Source organism: Spermophilus citellus (assembly GCF_964194105.1).
Source record: "Spermophilus citellus genome assembly, chromosome: 2".
Lineage (NCBI taxonomy): Eukaryota > Metazoa > Chordata > Mammalia > Rodentia > Sciuridae > Spermophilus > Spermophilus citellus.
In genome coordinates this window covers 250,650,837-250,663,830 of record NC_138183.1, presented here as the reverse complement: position 1 = coordinate 250,663,830, position 12,994 = coordinate 250,650,837, and the positions used below count along the sequence as shown (strand labels likewise).

At 55.9% G+C, this 12,994-nt stretch overlaps 1 protein-coding gene across 2 annotated transcripts; it reads left to right on the top strand.

Moving 5' to 3' along the window:
- Positions 1-131: 131 nt before the first annotated feature.
- MAP3K11 (mitogen-activated protein kinase kinase kinase 11) lies at positions 132-12,483 on the top strand. 2 transcript variants are annotated; one of them, XM_081281838.1, is made up of 10 exons: positions 132-1,330; positions 5,628-5,808; positions 6,001-6,149; positions 6,256-6,431; positions 6,542-6,785; positions 7,278-7,391; positions 7,936-8,071; positions 8,163-8,254; positions 10,896-11,273; positions 11,913-12,483. In XM_081281838.1, exons 1-10 carry the CDS (start codon positions 592-594, stop codon positions 12,224-12,226), a joined length of 2,523 nt encoding a protein of 840 aa, XP_081137964.1. In that variant the 5' UTR covers positions 132-591; the 3' UTR covers positions 12,227-12,483. The 2 variants fall into 2 exon arrangements, with proteins under 2 accessions (XP_081137964.1, XP_081137963.1); XM_081281837.1 differs by having other exon boundaries at positions 135-1,330; positions 11,889-12,483.
- Positions 12,484-12,994: the final 511 nt, after the last annotated feature.

Here is a 12,994-nt window from a genome sequence, read left to right as displayed (position 1 = left end):
AGCGGTGCAACCCGCCCGCGTCATCTGATGCTGTTTCCTGCAGGAGGGAGAAGAGCGGAAAAAAGTGAAACTCCACCCTCCACCTCTGCCTCCCGCCCCCAGGGCCAAAGTACAAAGGGAGGAGGAAGGAGGGAACGGGGTCGGAGCCGTCGGGGCCAAAGCCACCAAGGCCGGGAAGAGGCAGGTTCGGCCCTACTGGGAACTCTCTGCCCGCTACATGTAAAGGCCCAGCCGAGTCCAGGCTCTGCCCCTGGCAGACCCCACCTTACACTTGGAGGGCGCTGGAGCCAACCTCCAAGGAGTACTCCAGGACCGAGGGACTCTTGGGCCCCTACAAGCCAGCCATGGTGAGGCACCGGAGGCCCCGGGGCCCCACCCCTCCAGCCTGACTACACTGCTCCGGGTGCCCTCTTCCAGAAGCCGGAGATGCGGGGGGCCGGGAGACAACACTCCTGGCTCCCCAGAGAGGCGTGGGTCTGGGGCTGAGGGCCAGGGCCCGGATGCCCAGGTTCCTGCATTAGGGCCTTGGCAGTCAGCGGGGGTGGGGACCACGGGGAGGTCCCCCACACATTCCAGTGCCAGCTCCTGGCCATGGAGCCCTTGAAGAACCTCTTCCTCAAGAGTCCTCTGGGATCATGGAATGGCAGTGGCAGTGGGGGCAGCGGGGGTGGTGGCGGAGGCCGGCCAGAGGGGTCCCCGAAGGCAGCGGCATATGCCAACCCTGTGTGGACAGCCCTGTTCGACTACGAGCCCAATGGGCAGGACGAGCTTGCCCTGCGGAAGGGAGACCGTGTGGAAGTGCTGTCCCGGGATGCAGCCATCTCAGGAGATGAGGGCTGGTGGGCAGGCCAGGTGGGTGGCCAGGTAGGCATCTTTCCATCCAACTATGTGTCTCGGGGTGGCGGCCCGCCCCCCTGCGAGGTGGCCAGCTTCCAGGAGCTGCGGCTGGAGGAGGTGATTGGAATTGGTGGCTTCGGCAAGGTCTACCGTGGCAGCTGGCGAGGGGAGCTGGTGGCTGTGAAGGCAGCTCGCCAGGATCCCGATGAGGACATCAGTGTGACTGCTGAGAGCGTTCGCCAGGAGGCCCGGCTTTTCGCCATGCTGGCACATCCCAACATCATTGCCCTCAAGGCTGTGTGCTTGGAGGAGCCGAACCTATGCCTGGTGATGGAGTATGCAGCCGGTGGGCCCCTCAGCCGTGCCCTGGCTGGGCGGCGTGTGCCACCCCATGTGCTGGTCAATTGGGCTGTGCAGATTGCCCGTGGGATGCACTACCTGCACTGCGAGGCCCTGGTACCTGTCATCCACCGAGACCTCAAGTCCAACAACAGTAAGTTTTGAGTGGCATGGACAGCGGGTGGGAGGGGTGGCATGGCCCCAGCACACACCTCCTCCCAATCCTCAGCTTGAATCTAGCCAGGGATCTGCTGGAGGCCAGAGTTCCTGTCCTAGGGGAGTCTTTGCTGACCAGGGTTACCTATGGCCCCACACTGGCCCCATGGCAGGAACCCCAGACACCCAGCAGGGTCTCCTTACCTCAGCCCCAGAAGGAGTCCTTGATTCCAGCCTGTAACTACAGTTTGGGCAAGTTAGAAAATTGAGTTCTCTCTGGGGCTGGGAGTATAGTCCACTGGTGGGGCACCTGCCTAGCGTGCATGAGGCCCTGGGTTCAATCCCCAGCACCACCACACCCCCAAAAAATAAAGAAAGAAAATGACATTGAGATCTCTCAAGTTGGCCATCCCCATCCCACCTGTGGCCACTATCTTAAGGACATCCCCTGGAGGTGCTCCTCATCTCCCCCCCCCTCCGTGAACTTCACATGTGGGGGGTCTGCTGCTCTACTTTCCCCCATTATTCTCCTCCTCTCTCCTGTACATGGTGGGCAGCTCCTCCAGGACACATATCAGAGGGGAGAGATCCTGTGGAGGTCAAGTCTGGAGCCAGGGCTGGAATCCTGGTCCCATCCCTCCCTGACTGCGAGACCTCTAGCTGGCTAGTTCAACTCAGAGCCTCAATTTCAGCCTCTCTAAAAAGGGGTGAGACTGAAATGGCTTATCAGCCTGGGCAAACCCTGGTACAGGATGCCAGACAGGTCCTCAAATGTGGACATTTGAGGGCAAGATCATGAGGAAGACCCAGCCTGGGATCAGCATTTGGGGTTGGAGTGCCTGGCTAAGGGAGGCTCCTTCTCCCACCACCTCAGGCCCTCTACATACTGCCCATCATGGGCTCCAGACAAGTGAGGGCTTCCCAAAACAGGTGAGCTTCCTGCCAGGCCAGAGCACTTGGTTAGGTGTACAGGCAGAGCCTAACCAAAGCAGAGGCAAGTAGGCAGACACCAGGGCACAGGCTGGAGAGTAGTAGCAATAGGAAACTTAGGGGTGAGGGTGTGGAGGAGGCTCAGTGGGGTCTGGAGAAGCACTTGTAAAGCAGCATAGATATTTTGAGTTTCTATTCTTTGGACAAGGGGCCTGGGAGAGGATAGCACCAAAACTCAATGATACCTGAGTCCTTGCCAAGGTTGGAGAGACCAGGGGAGGCCTGCCGTTCCCCACACACTCATCCATAAGAGGGAGCAGTCTGCCCCCCAAGCCTTACTAGCTGTCCAGGAACCCCCACTCCCAGCTCTAGCCTGAAGGGGATTCCCCGAAGGCCCAAAGGGTGGGGGGCTCCTGTCTTCTGTTTTTCCTCCGTTTTCTTTCCAGAAAAAATGAACAATAGCCCAGGCCCCTGCTCCCCACCCTCCCCACTGCTTCCTGTGTTTCCTGCTGCCCCTGGGCTGGCTTCCTGCCCCTGCTCCAGCCCCTGTTCCCTCCCTAGCCCAGCTGCCTGCAGGGGAGGAAAGAGCTGGGGGTGGGGGGGTTGCCAGAGAGGAAGGAGACAGGGATTGCTCCCCCAACTGCCCCCCTCAGTTCCCCTGCTTCCCTCTAAGAGTCTGGGTGGTAGTGGTGAAGGCCAAGCAAGGTGCCCTCGGCCTCTGAGTCTGGCATCCAACATCACAGACCTCAGTCCTAGGCCCAAGTTGCTGTCTGCTGGATTGGGGTGGGGGGAGTCTCTGATATGGGGGGGCACAGGCAGGAAACAATGGCATGATTTTCCTGGACAATGGGGGCCTTGTGAGGAAGCCTGGCGGGGAGAGAAGGGGGAATTCTCCAGGCCCACGAGTCACAGGACTGACCAGCCAGCCCGGCCTGGGTCTGACCTCCCCCAGTTCTCCCTGAAGGACCCCCCTCCCAGTTGTAGACCTGCCCAGGCCTCCCAGAAAGGAGAAGTAAGGACCATGGGAGGGAAGCGGAAGAGGTGTGAACTGCCCAGGCCACTCCCAGGCTCCTCAGAGGCCAGCTTGGTGGGGGGGTGGGGTTGGTGGTCAGGTCCCTTTGAGAGGCTAAAGTGCACTAAGAGGGGCTGCAAGGCTTGTCGCAGCCTTGAGCTCTCTAGTGTACCCCCTAATCTCCCATGCCCAGGGTCACAACAGCAACTTAGGATGAGATGAGTTCGAGGCCCAGGAAGGCAGAAAGACAGCTTGGAGGAGAAGCAGGGGATGCCAAAATGAGGTTGAGGCTTAGCAGGTGCCAGCGGTGGGGCTGGGGAGGTAGTAGAAAGAAATCTGAGGCTTTGGGGGGTTGCTGCTCTTTTCCGGGTCTCAGATTCCTCTAGAGAAAAAAAAGTGAGAGAGACGGGCCACCCTGCTGAGACACTGGTGCAGAAAGTGCAATACCAGTCTGATGGGTCACACAGGTGGCTAGAGCAAGGGCTGGTCTTGCAGAAAAGTGGGCCTGGGCTCCAGAAAAGGTATGTGTGCCTGCTGCCCCTCCTGCCTACACAGTGGTTCCTTGGATGAAATTGCACAGGGCTAATAACTGGTGCTGTGCCGAGCCTCCGTGGCCTGACCAGAGGCCGCTGTGAAGCTGGAAGTAAGAAATGATCAAGGGTGCAGTGGAGTGAGTGGATGGGACAGATGTGAGCACAGACGCTGTAAGGCAGCCGGCATTGAAAACTCTTTTGCCAGATGTCAGACCCCAAGTGGAGGCTTTTAAAAAGTATGAATAGCTTACTTCTGTGATGATCCTCTGAGGTGGGTCATCTTGAGCTGCATTAACTCTGCAGGACTCAGCCCCAGTTTGACTCCAAGGAATGGGTGGATTTTGAGACCATTCTCTTAATTAGGAGAAATGACAGGAACATTTGCCAGGCATAATAAAGGCTATTGAGAGCGCATGAATGCCAGGTGGAGCAGCTAATGGGCACTGAATTGGCTCTTGTCTGGCCTAGAGCTCTAAGTATGGAAGATGCCAGTGGGGAGGGGGACTGGCACCTGGGTGAGCTAAGATGGCCTAGGGATGATGCACAGAAGCTGAAGAGAGGCTGGGCTCTGAGGAATGCCAGAACTGTAGCAGCCAATGATGGGAGGCCCTTAAGGAAACAGCCAGGGATGGTGGGAAGGATTAGACAGCAGTGCCAGATCCCCAACAAGGTCCACAGGGCTTAGCCAGCAGCAGGATCGGGAGCTGTGGCTTTAGGCCCTCAAAAATTGAATGCCTTGTCTGCCACCTCAGCTGAGAAGTCCTCCCTGACTCACCTGGCTGGGTAGGTACCCTTCCCCTTTGCCTGCCACCCCCCCCCAGTACCCATTACAGTGCTGAGTGACACCCTGGGCAGGAGAGCATGTGCAGCAAGCAGATGTCGCTGTCCACCATGCAGTTGGCTATAACCAGAAAAGTAGAAGGTCCCTTTCAGACCCTTGACAATCCTGTGACCTTTCTTTCTATTCCTCTAAAACTGCTCTCCCTTGAGCTGCATTTGTCCTGGCAAGAGATCTGCAAGTTGCTTCTTTGTCTTCCTGTACCAAGTATGGTGGCCCAAAATTGAGTCAAAGCCAAGCACCCCTGCCAAGTCTGACCATCCACTCCTACTTGCCATAGCCTCTTCCTTTATGGCCAAGAATCACCACCCCTCCCTTTCTCATCACATCCTGTAGCCTTAATAGTTATCTTCTGGAGCCTTTCTACTAGGAGTGGCTGCATTAGCCACAGGATGATGTAGGCACCAGGGGCCAGTGGTGACTGCTGGGCTTCTTGCTTACCAAGGGCTTCCTACCTGCTCCCCCTCCTAGGGGTGTGTCTGATTCACACTCCTGTCTCAGCAAAATGACAAGACACTCATGGATTTCTCTGGAAATCAGACTCACAAATGCTAAGAATCTGCTAAGAACATTGCTAAGTTTTATTCATGTAGTATTAGGGAAAATTCAGAACATGAGCTGAACTACACAGAGCAGGGTGGAATCTCTACTTTATTGCTGTATGACCTTGGCCAAGTCATTTTCCTACTGTTTCATCAACTTTAAAATAGGAATAACACCTACCTCAGTGATTTTTTTTTTTTTCTGAGTGCTAGGGCTGTGTGTAAAATACGTGGCTCTAGTAGACCTTAGGAAAATATGTCCCAGAATTTATTTTTGACTGATTCCACCCCATCCCCAGCTGTAAGCTCTCAAGGGCAAGATATAGACCACATCATCTCTGGCCAGGCCATTTGTCAGATGACAGGTTGCTGCCAGCTTTTCCCCTGTCCCCACTACCTGATCCTGAAACACCCACAATCCTGCCCCACTTTTTCCCCAGTTCTGCTGCTGCAGCCCATTGAAGGAGATGACATGGAACACAAGACCCTGAAGATCACCGACTTTGGTCTGGCTCGAGAGTGGCATAAAACCACACAAATGAGTGCTGCAGGCACCTATGCCTGGATGGCTCCTGAGGTTATCAAAGCCTCCACCTTCTCTAAGGGCAGCGATGTCTGGAGGTGTGGCCTGGGGGACTGGACAGGGTCTGCTATGGGGCTACAAAGGGCAGAAGTGGTTGTCAAAGCCTTTGGGTGGGCAGACAAGCCTAGACCAGGGGAAGGGACCCAGACCATTTAATTCCTCACTGCTTTGGGGTGAAATAGTAATAAGTAAGCAGAGGAGGGCACACAGACCCTTTGTCTCGCCCACAGCTTTGGGGTGCTGCTGTGGGAACTGCTGACTGGGGAAGTGCCTTACCGTGGTATCGACTGTCTTGCCGTGGCCTACGGTGTAGCTGTTAACAAGCTCACACTGCCCATCCCGTCCACTTGTCCAGAACCCTTCGCACAGCTCATGGCCGGTAAGAGGACAAGGTGGGCAGCCAAGGGGCAGAGCTCCCTGGTCCAGGACACATCCACCCACAGACCCCCTTCTTATTCTGTCCCCCCTCCCTGCCGTGCCCCTAGACTGCTGGGCACAGGACCCTCACCGCAGGCCCGACTTCGCCTCCATCCTGCAGCAGTTGGAGGCGCTAGAGGCGCAGGTCCTGCGGGAAATGCCGCGGGACTCCTTCCATTCGATGCAAGAAGGCTGGAAACGAGAGATCCAGGGCCTCTTCGATGAGCTGCGGGCAAAGGAAAAGGTGCGTGGACTCGCGGGTACCCAAAGTTGGAAAGCATTTTCCAAATCTCGGTGGGGCAGACAGGGATCAATGCCGAGATAACCCCACCGCCTTCCCTGTCCGGGGCGCAGGAACTACTGAGCCGCGAGGAGGAGCTGACACGAGCGGCGCGAGAGCAGCGATCACAAGCCGAACAGCTACGGCGACGCGAGCACCTATTGGCTCAGTGGGAGCTAGAGGTGTTTGAGCGCGAGCTGACGCTGCTGCTGCAGCAAGTGGACCGCGAACGGCCGCACGTCCGCCGTCGCCGCGGCACCTTCAAGCGCAGCAAGCTCCGGGCGCGTGACGGCGGCGAGCGCATCAGCATGCCCCTGGGTAAGCGGGGCCTCAGGACTCCGCCCGCCATTGGCTGCGTGGGCGGAGGGGTGGGGTCAGCCCCTTGTCCTGGCGGCACTGGGATTGGTGTAGGGTGTTGGTGGGTGGACCCTGGAGCTGAAGGCTGGAAGGAAGGGACCCTGAGTATTTTTTGTATCTGTGGGTGGGTTCTGGCGGGAATATTTGCATTTCGGCCTGGGAGTGGCTGCGGCCGGGAAGGGGCGGAGCTCATGACTGTTCTGGGAAGACCGAGGGGGCGTGGCAGGCCGCCCCTGGGGAACCTTGACTCTGCTGGGCTAGTCGGGTTCGTGGAGTCCGGTCCTTCAGCTTTCCTTATTCAAAGTCTGGGTTCCTGTGAAGCGGTGAGGCTGTCACAAAGCCACTGTGCCGCTGCCTTGTGTGGCTTGGGAGCAGACGGAGATCACGGTCACGTGCAGTTTGGTAGCTCTCCACCACAAACCTGCACCTACTCTCTCCTTCCCCAAATCCCAGATTTCAAGCACCGCATCACCGTGCAGGCCTCACCTGGCCTTGACCGGAGAAGAAACGTCTTTGAGGTTGGGGCTGGGGATTCGCCGACTTTCCCCCGTTTCCGGGCCATCCAGTGTAAGAAATTTAGCCTCCTATCTCTTCCCCTAGCTCCTAGTCCTTGTGTCACACCTTATCCCTGGAGTCAGACTCCGCCCACTGTCTCCTTTCCCTTCTGCTCCAGGGTTCCTCCCCTTCTATCTAGACTGTTGCCTCTCACTTCACCAAAAAACTTAATTTCCTAGTTAAACAACTATGTACTCGTCATTTTCTTAAATCCTTTGCTAATTTTAATTCTTTACAAGAATTTGTTTAAACAAATATCATTACTATCTTAAATTTCATACACGAGAAAAGTGAAAAAAATAATTTGCCATATAGCTAATAAGGCAGTTTGTGTCCCTATCTGTACTAACTTATAAACAGCAAATGTCATCAGAGGGATTAATGATATGCCCCACCTCACTGCTGGACCCAGGACCCAGACCCACCTGTCCCAACAAGTCCCCTCCCTGGGAGTAATCTGGGGCCCAGCCTGCCCCACATCCTGTAGAATTGCTTGCAAAGCCTCATGATGGGGGAGGGCAAGGATCAGCTCAGATTTCATCGGGTTCCTCCACAGTGGAACCTGCAGAACCTGGACAGGCATGGGGCCGCCAGTCTCCCCGTCGTCTGGAGGACTCAAGCAATGGAGAGCGACGAGCTTGCTGGGCCTGGGGTCCCAGTTCTCCCAAACCTGGAGAGGCCCAGAATGGGAGGTGAGTGACTGAATGCCTCCTACCTGAGCATGATCTGCCTCCCCCACACTCCTCAGACTCACAAAACGCCCCCCCCCATTTCCCTCGCTAGGAGAAGGTCCCGCATGGATGAAGCCGCGTGGTACCTGGATTCAGATGACTCTTCCCCCTTAGGATCTCCTTCCACACCCCCAACACTCAATGGTGAGTGGCCTTGTCTCCCCCAACAGGATTTTTCTGGGCTGGGGAAGGCCAGGAAATGTGACCAGACAGAGCAGGAATCCTCCCCTGATAGGTCTCATTCTAGCAACTGGGAAATTGAGTCTGAGATTAGGCACCTTCACCTCTGGGTCAAGAAGAGTCATACTGCCTTCTTTTAAACAACAGGATTGCCAACTCTGACTGCTAGGAAGCTTAGAAGCAAATTAGAATCCTAGGTGAATTACCTGGCACAAGTTGCTTACCTCTGGAACCCTGGGTTTCTCTCTCTCTCTCTCTCTCTCTCTCTCTCTCTCTCTCTTTGATACTGGGATTCAATCTAGGGACATTCTACCACTGAACAACATTCCCAGCCCTCTGTTTTTGTGGTGCTGTGGCTTGAACCCAGGGCCTTATTCATGCAAGGCAGCCACTCTACCAACTGAGCTAGCCTACCTTTTTACTTTATCTTGAGACAGAGTCCCACTAAGTTGCCTGAGCTGATCTTGAACTTCAGATCCTCTTGCCTCAGCCCCAGAGTAGCTGGGATTACAAATGTATACCACTGCAGGTGGCTTCATGCTTGTTTAAATGTGTCTCTCCCCTCTTCTGTTTAAACTCACTATAAATGGCGAGTTTCTTCACCTGTGAATTAGTGATTACCTCTTATGGTTGTTGAAAGGAGTTTAAGCACAGACTCTTCCCTCAAATACATATTGATGCATTATGAGCCAGTTGTCAACACTGAGATCAACACTGCCATGACCCTGGGGATATTCTAGTCTGATGGAGAAGGCAGTCTCATAAACAAATAGAGTAGGGATTAGTAAGTATTGAGAATATGGCTCTAGAAGGTGTAATATGGACAACAGCTACACAGGTTCAGGGGGATTCTGAGAAGGCTTCACAGAGGAGGTGATATCTCAGCTGGGTCTCTTTTTTTTTAATGTTTATTTCTTTTAGTTGAACACAATACCTTTATTTATTTAGTTTTACACAGTGCTGAGGATTAAACCCAGGGCCTCACATGCACTAGGCAAGAGCTCTACCACTGAGCCACAACCCCAGCCCTCAGCTGGGTTTTTGACAGTGAGTAAGAGGTCAGCTGAAAGTTGAGGTGGGAAACATGTGCCAGCCGGAAGGAATAGCAAGAGTACAGGCATGAAGGAAATGCACTGAAACTCAGAGAAATGTTGAAAGCCAAGGAGTGTCAGGCCAGAGGCAGCGCACCAGGGTGTGTGGGCCAGTGGAGGAGAGAATGAAGCTGGAAAGGTAGGCAGAGCCTGTTTAGGAAAGGCCTGGAAATTATGAGTTTTAAGAGGAACCCTGTTTTTAACAGGTTTGCAACAGGGCCTTTGAGTGGCAGTAGTCAGGGTGGTTGGGAGGAAGATGGGAGGCAGAGAGACTGGGTAAGGGTTGTGGCTGACAGCAGGACCTCCACACCGAGTCCTGTTCACAGCAGAGCATTTCCAGCCTTGCAGCTCTTTCTCCCACCACCCAACCCAGAGTGGCACTCCAGAGAGCCTGCTCTGTCCATGACCCAAGGGGGAGGGAAAGGACAAAAGGGGCAAGGCCAGGGAGGACTTTGACAGCCCAGCTATGGAAGCTGGACTTTCTTCTGATGGCAGTAGAGAACTAAGGAGGGATGTAACCAAATCAGGACTTTAAGGAGACCATCGTAGATGCCCTATGTCTTCCTTCATGGCCAGTTCCCCAGCTCTGCCACGCCGCCCCCGGGTAGTCTGGAATGGAGTCAAGGCAATCCTAACCCCAAAGACAGGACACTCACTCTTTTTTTTTTTAAATACCTTTATTTATTTTTATGTGGTGCTAAGGATCTAACCAGTGCCTTACACATGCTAGGCAAGTGCTCTACCACTGAGCCACCACCGCCGCCCCAAGGACACTCATTCTTAAATCTAGGTAGAGTCTTGTAGGCAAGGGGTGGGTCACAAAGGCACTGCTGCCCCTGCACAAATTAGGCTAGCTCTGTCTCTGTCCCTGTATTGGAACCTCTGGGGCCTAAGGATCAGACAACATGATATTTCTAAATCATCCAGCTCAGACCTGGCAGAAACACATCCTCTGTAAGCTAGCTGTTACCCCAGGCAAGGAACTAACCTCTCTGAGCTTCCGTTTCCTCATTTCTGGAATAGCGACACTGATGTGTGCCCCCAGGAACTATTGTGTACATTGGAATTTACCTGTGAGCTCCCTACAAACTGCTGCTGGAGTGGGAGTGGGTGAGCAGAAGGGCCAGGGCCGCCCAGCTGGGGAGGGAGTTGGCACAGAGCACAGTACTGGTCCCAGGCAATGGGGCCAACCTGGCACTGGGGCCTGGAAGTTGACCTGGCTGGTCACTGGCCTCAGCCTGCTACTTCTTGAACTCCTGTCCTTTCCCCAGGGGCCTGGCTGCCTCCCAGGCTTTGCTTTGCTGGTTTTTCTGCTGCCCTTCCCAGGCTCCCCCAGCTGGTGGAAGGCTGGAGGGTATCAGATGGGATGGGCACCTCTGGGAAAGGAGTTGACCCATGGAAATGCTGCTGGGAAGCAGAACTCAGTCCTTTTTTCTAGAACTCGGTCCTTCTTCCAGACCCTCACCAGGGTGTTGTGCCAGCCGTGGCCTAACCTGTGACACACTTGCTCACAGGTAACCCGGCACGGCCCAGCCCAGAGTCCGAAGAGCCGCGTAGGCCGGGACCAGCAGAGCGCGGCAGCAGCTCCGGGACGCCCAAGCTGATCCAGCGGGCGCTGTTGCGCGGCACCGCCTTGCTGGCCTCACTGGGTCTCGGCCGAGACCTGCAGCCACCTGGGGGTCTGGGCCGCGAGCGCGGAGAGCCCCCAACAGCGACCCCTGTGCCGGTGACCTCACCGTGCCCCACAGAGCCTCCTGCCTCCCCGATCGGCTGCCTCTCTCCCAAGACGCAGGATGCCCGAGGCCTTTCCACCCCTGGGCCCCTGCTGCTGGACCTGGGTGTCCCCACCGGCCAGCCGTCAGCCAAGAGTGCCCGGCGGGAGGAGACACGTGGTGAGTGGCCCTAGGGCAGATGCTGAGATGGCAGCCAACAGAGAGGGGAAGAACTGCTTGGGAACTTTTAGGAAACCAAGGCCAGGACCACAGATGTCTGCTGGAGCCCAAGCTGGTCCCTTAGGGCACTGGGGACACATGTAAAGAACTGAGTTGTAGGTTCAACTGTACGGTGGTCAGGGGCAAGATGGGCTGCCAGCTAGCTATAAAATAATAGAAGTGATGGTGACAAAGACAACTCCTACAGGTTGATTAATCGTGCCAGTTACTGTCCATGGTGGTCCTTTAGAGAAAAGGTCTCTAAAGATTGCCATGAGCACTTTATGGTACCCAGTTTTTAGATGATAAAATTTAAAGCAGAGTCAAGGACTCTGGGCTCCCAGACTTGTAAGTGGCAGGGTTGGAATCTGCTCCATACCCCTGCTCTGAGCCACTTAGTAATAAACAGGTGCACTCTGGAATATAGGGCTGTGGAAGTTAGGAATCAAGTAGCTCACTGTGCAGTTTGAGAAAGGTGGTGACACCTTCAGGCCTTGGTTCCTCAAGCTGCAGTGAGCTATTAGCACCTAGGAGGTGGTGACTGCCTAACCCTGTGCTCTTCCTGCACCCTCATAGGAGGCACTGTCTCACCCCCACCAGGAATATCACGCTCTGCTCCCGGCACCCCGGGCACTCCACGCTCACCACCCCTGGGCCTCATCAGCCGACCTCGGCCCTCACCCCTTCGCAGCCGCATCGACCCGTGGAGCTTCGTGTCAGCTGGACCACGGCCTTCACCCTTGCCCTCACCACAGCCTGCGCCCAGACGGGCACCTTGGACCTTGTTCCCAGATTCAGATCCTTTCTGGGACTCCCCACCTGCCAACCCCTTCCGGGGAGGCCCCCAGGACTGCAGGGCGCAGACCAAAGACATGGGTGCCCAAGCCCCATGGGCACCAGAGGCCGGCCCTTGAGTGGGCCAGGCCGTCTTCTGTCCCACCTGCCATGGAGGAGCCGCAGCATACACTGGAACAGGAGCCAGGCACGCATCTGGAGCTGCTTGGTTTCCCCCAGAGACTCCGCCCCCTGTTGGGGGTCAGGAACACTACACTGCACAGGAAGCCATCACACTGGATGGGGGGCCTGCACCCCCCACAATTTACGACCTATAGGTCCCCTTGACTTATTTGCCCCACTGGGGCCTGACACTGTACCCAGCTGGTTGGGAGGACCAGAGCCTGTCTCAGGGAATTGCCCCCAGGGTGTAGGGAGGAGGGAGGTGCAGGGGAGGGGCCAGCCTCAGCTGTCACCAGCACTTTTGACCAAGTCCTGCTACTGTGGCCCCTGCCCCAAGGGCTTAGTGCCTGGGCCCCCTGCCCTGGGGGTCAGTGGGGCCGGGGCTCTCTGGGTGCCTTCCTGCTACCCCAGCCAGGGTGGGGGCCCTGGTCTCGGGATCCAATGAAGCCAAATAAACTTGTAAGCTGTCTCTCCAAATGCAGCCTGACACTTTTCTTGGAGGTAACCAGGAGACTCAAGCTATCCGAGGACCTTGGTGTCCTCATGCCCCTAGCACAGTGGGCAGATGGCCTGGACCTAGGCCAGGATACCTTGTACCATACCCCTGTCTTGAGACCTGCCCCAGCCCTCCTGACACCCACACATGCTGGCCTCGCCCACCTTCTCCCCACCCCTCCCAGACTTCTTCCACCCTGCCCGTTTGCAGGTCATCCCACCATTCAAGC

Coding starts and splice junctions, on each gene's coding strand:
- MAP3K11 (XM_081281837.1), top strand. CDS start 592: ATGGAGCCCTTGAAGAACCTCTTCCTCAAGAGTCCTCTGGGATCATGG. Junction 6,432..6,541: donor AGCTGCGGGCAAAGGAAAAG/GTGCGTGGACTC, acceptor TCCGGGGCGCAG/GAACTACTGAGCCGCGAGGA. Junction 6,786..7,277: donor GCGCATCAGCATGCCCCTGG/GTAAGCGGGGCC, acceptor CCCAAATCCCAG/ATTTCAAGCACCGCATCACC.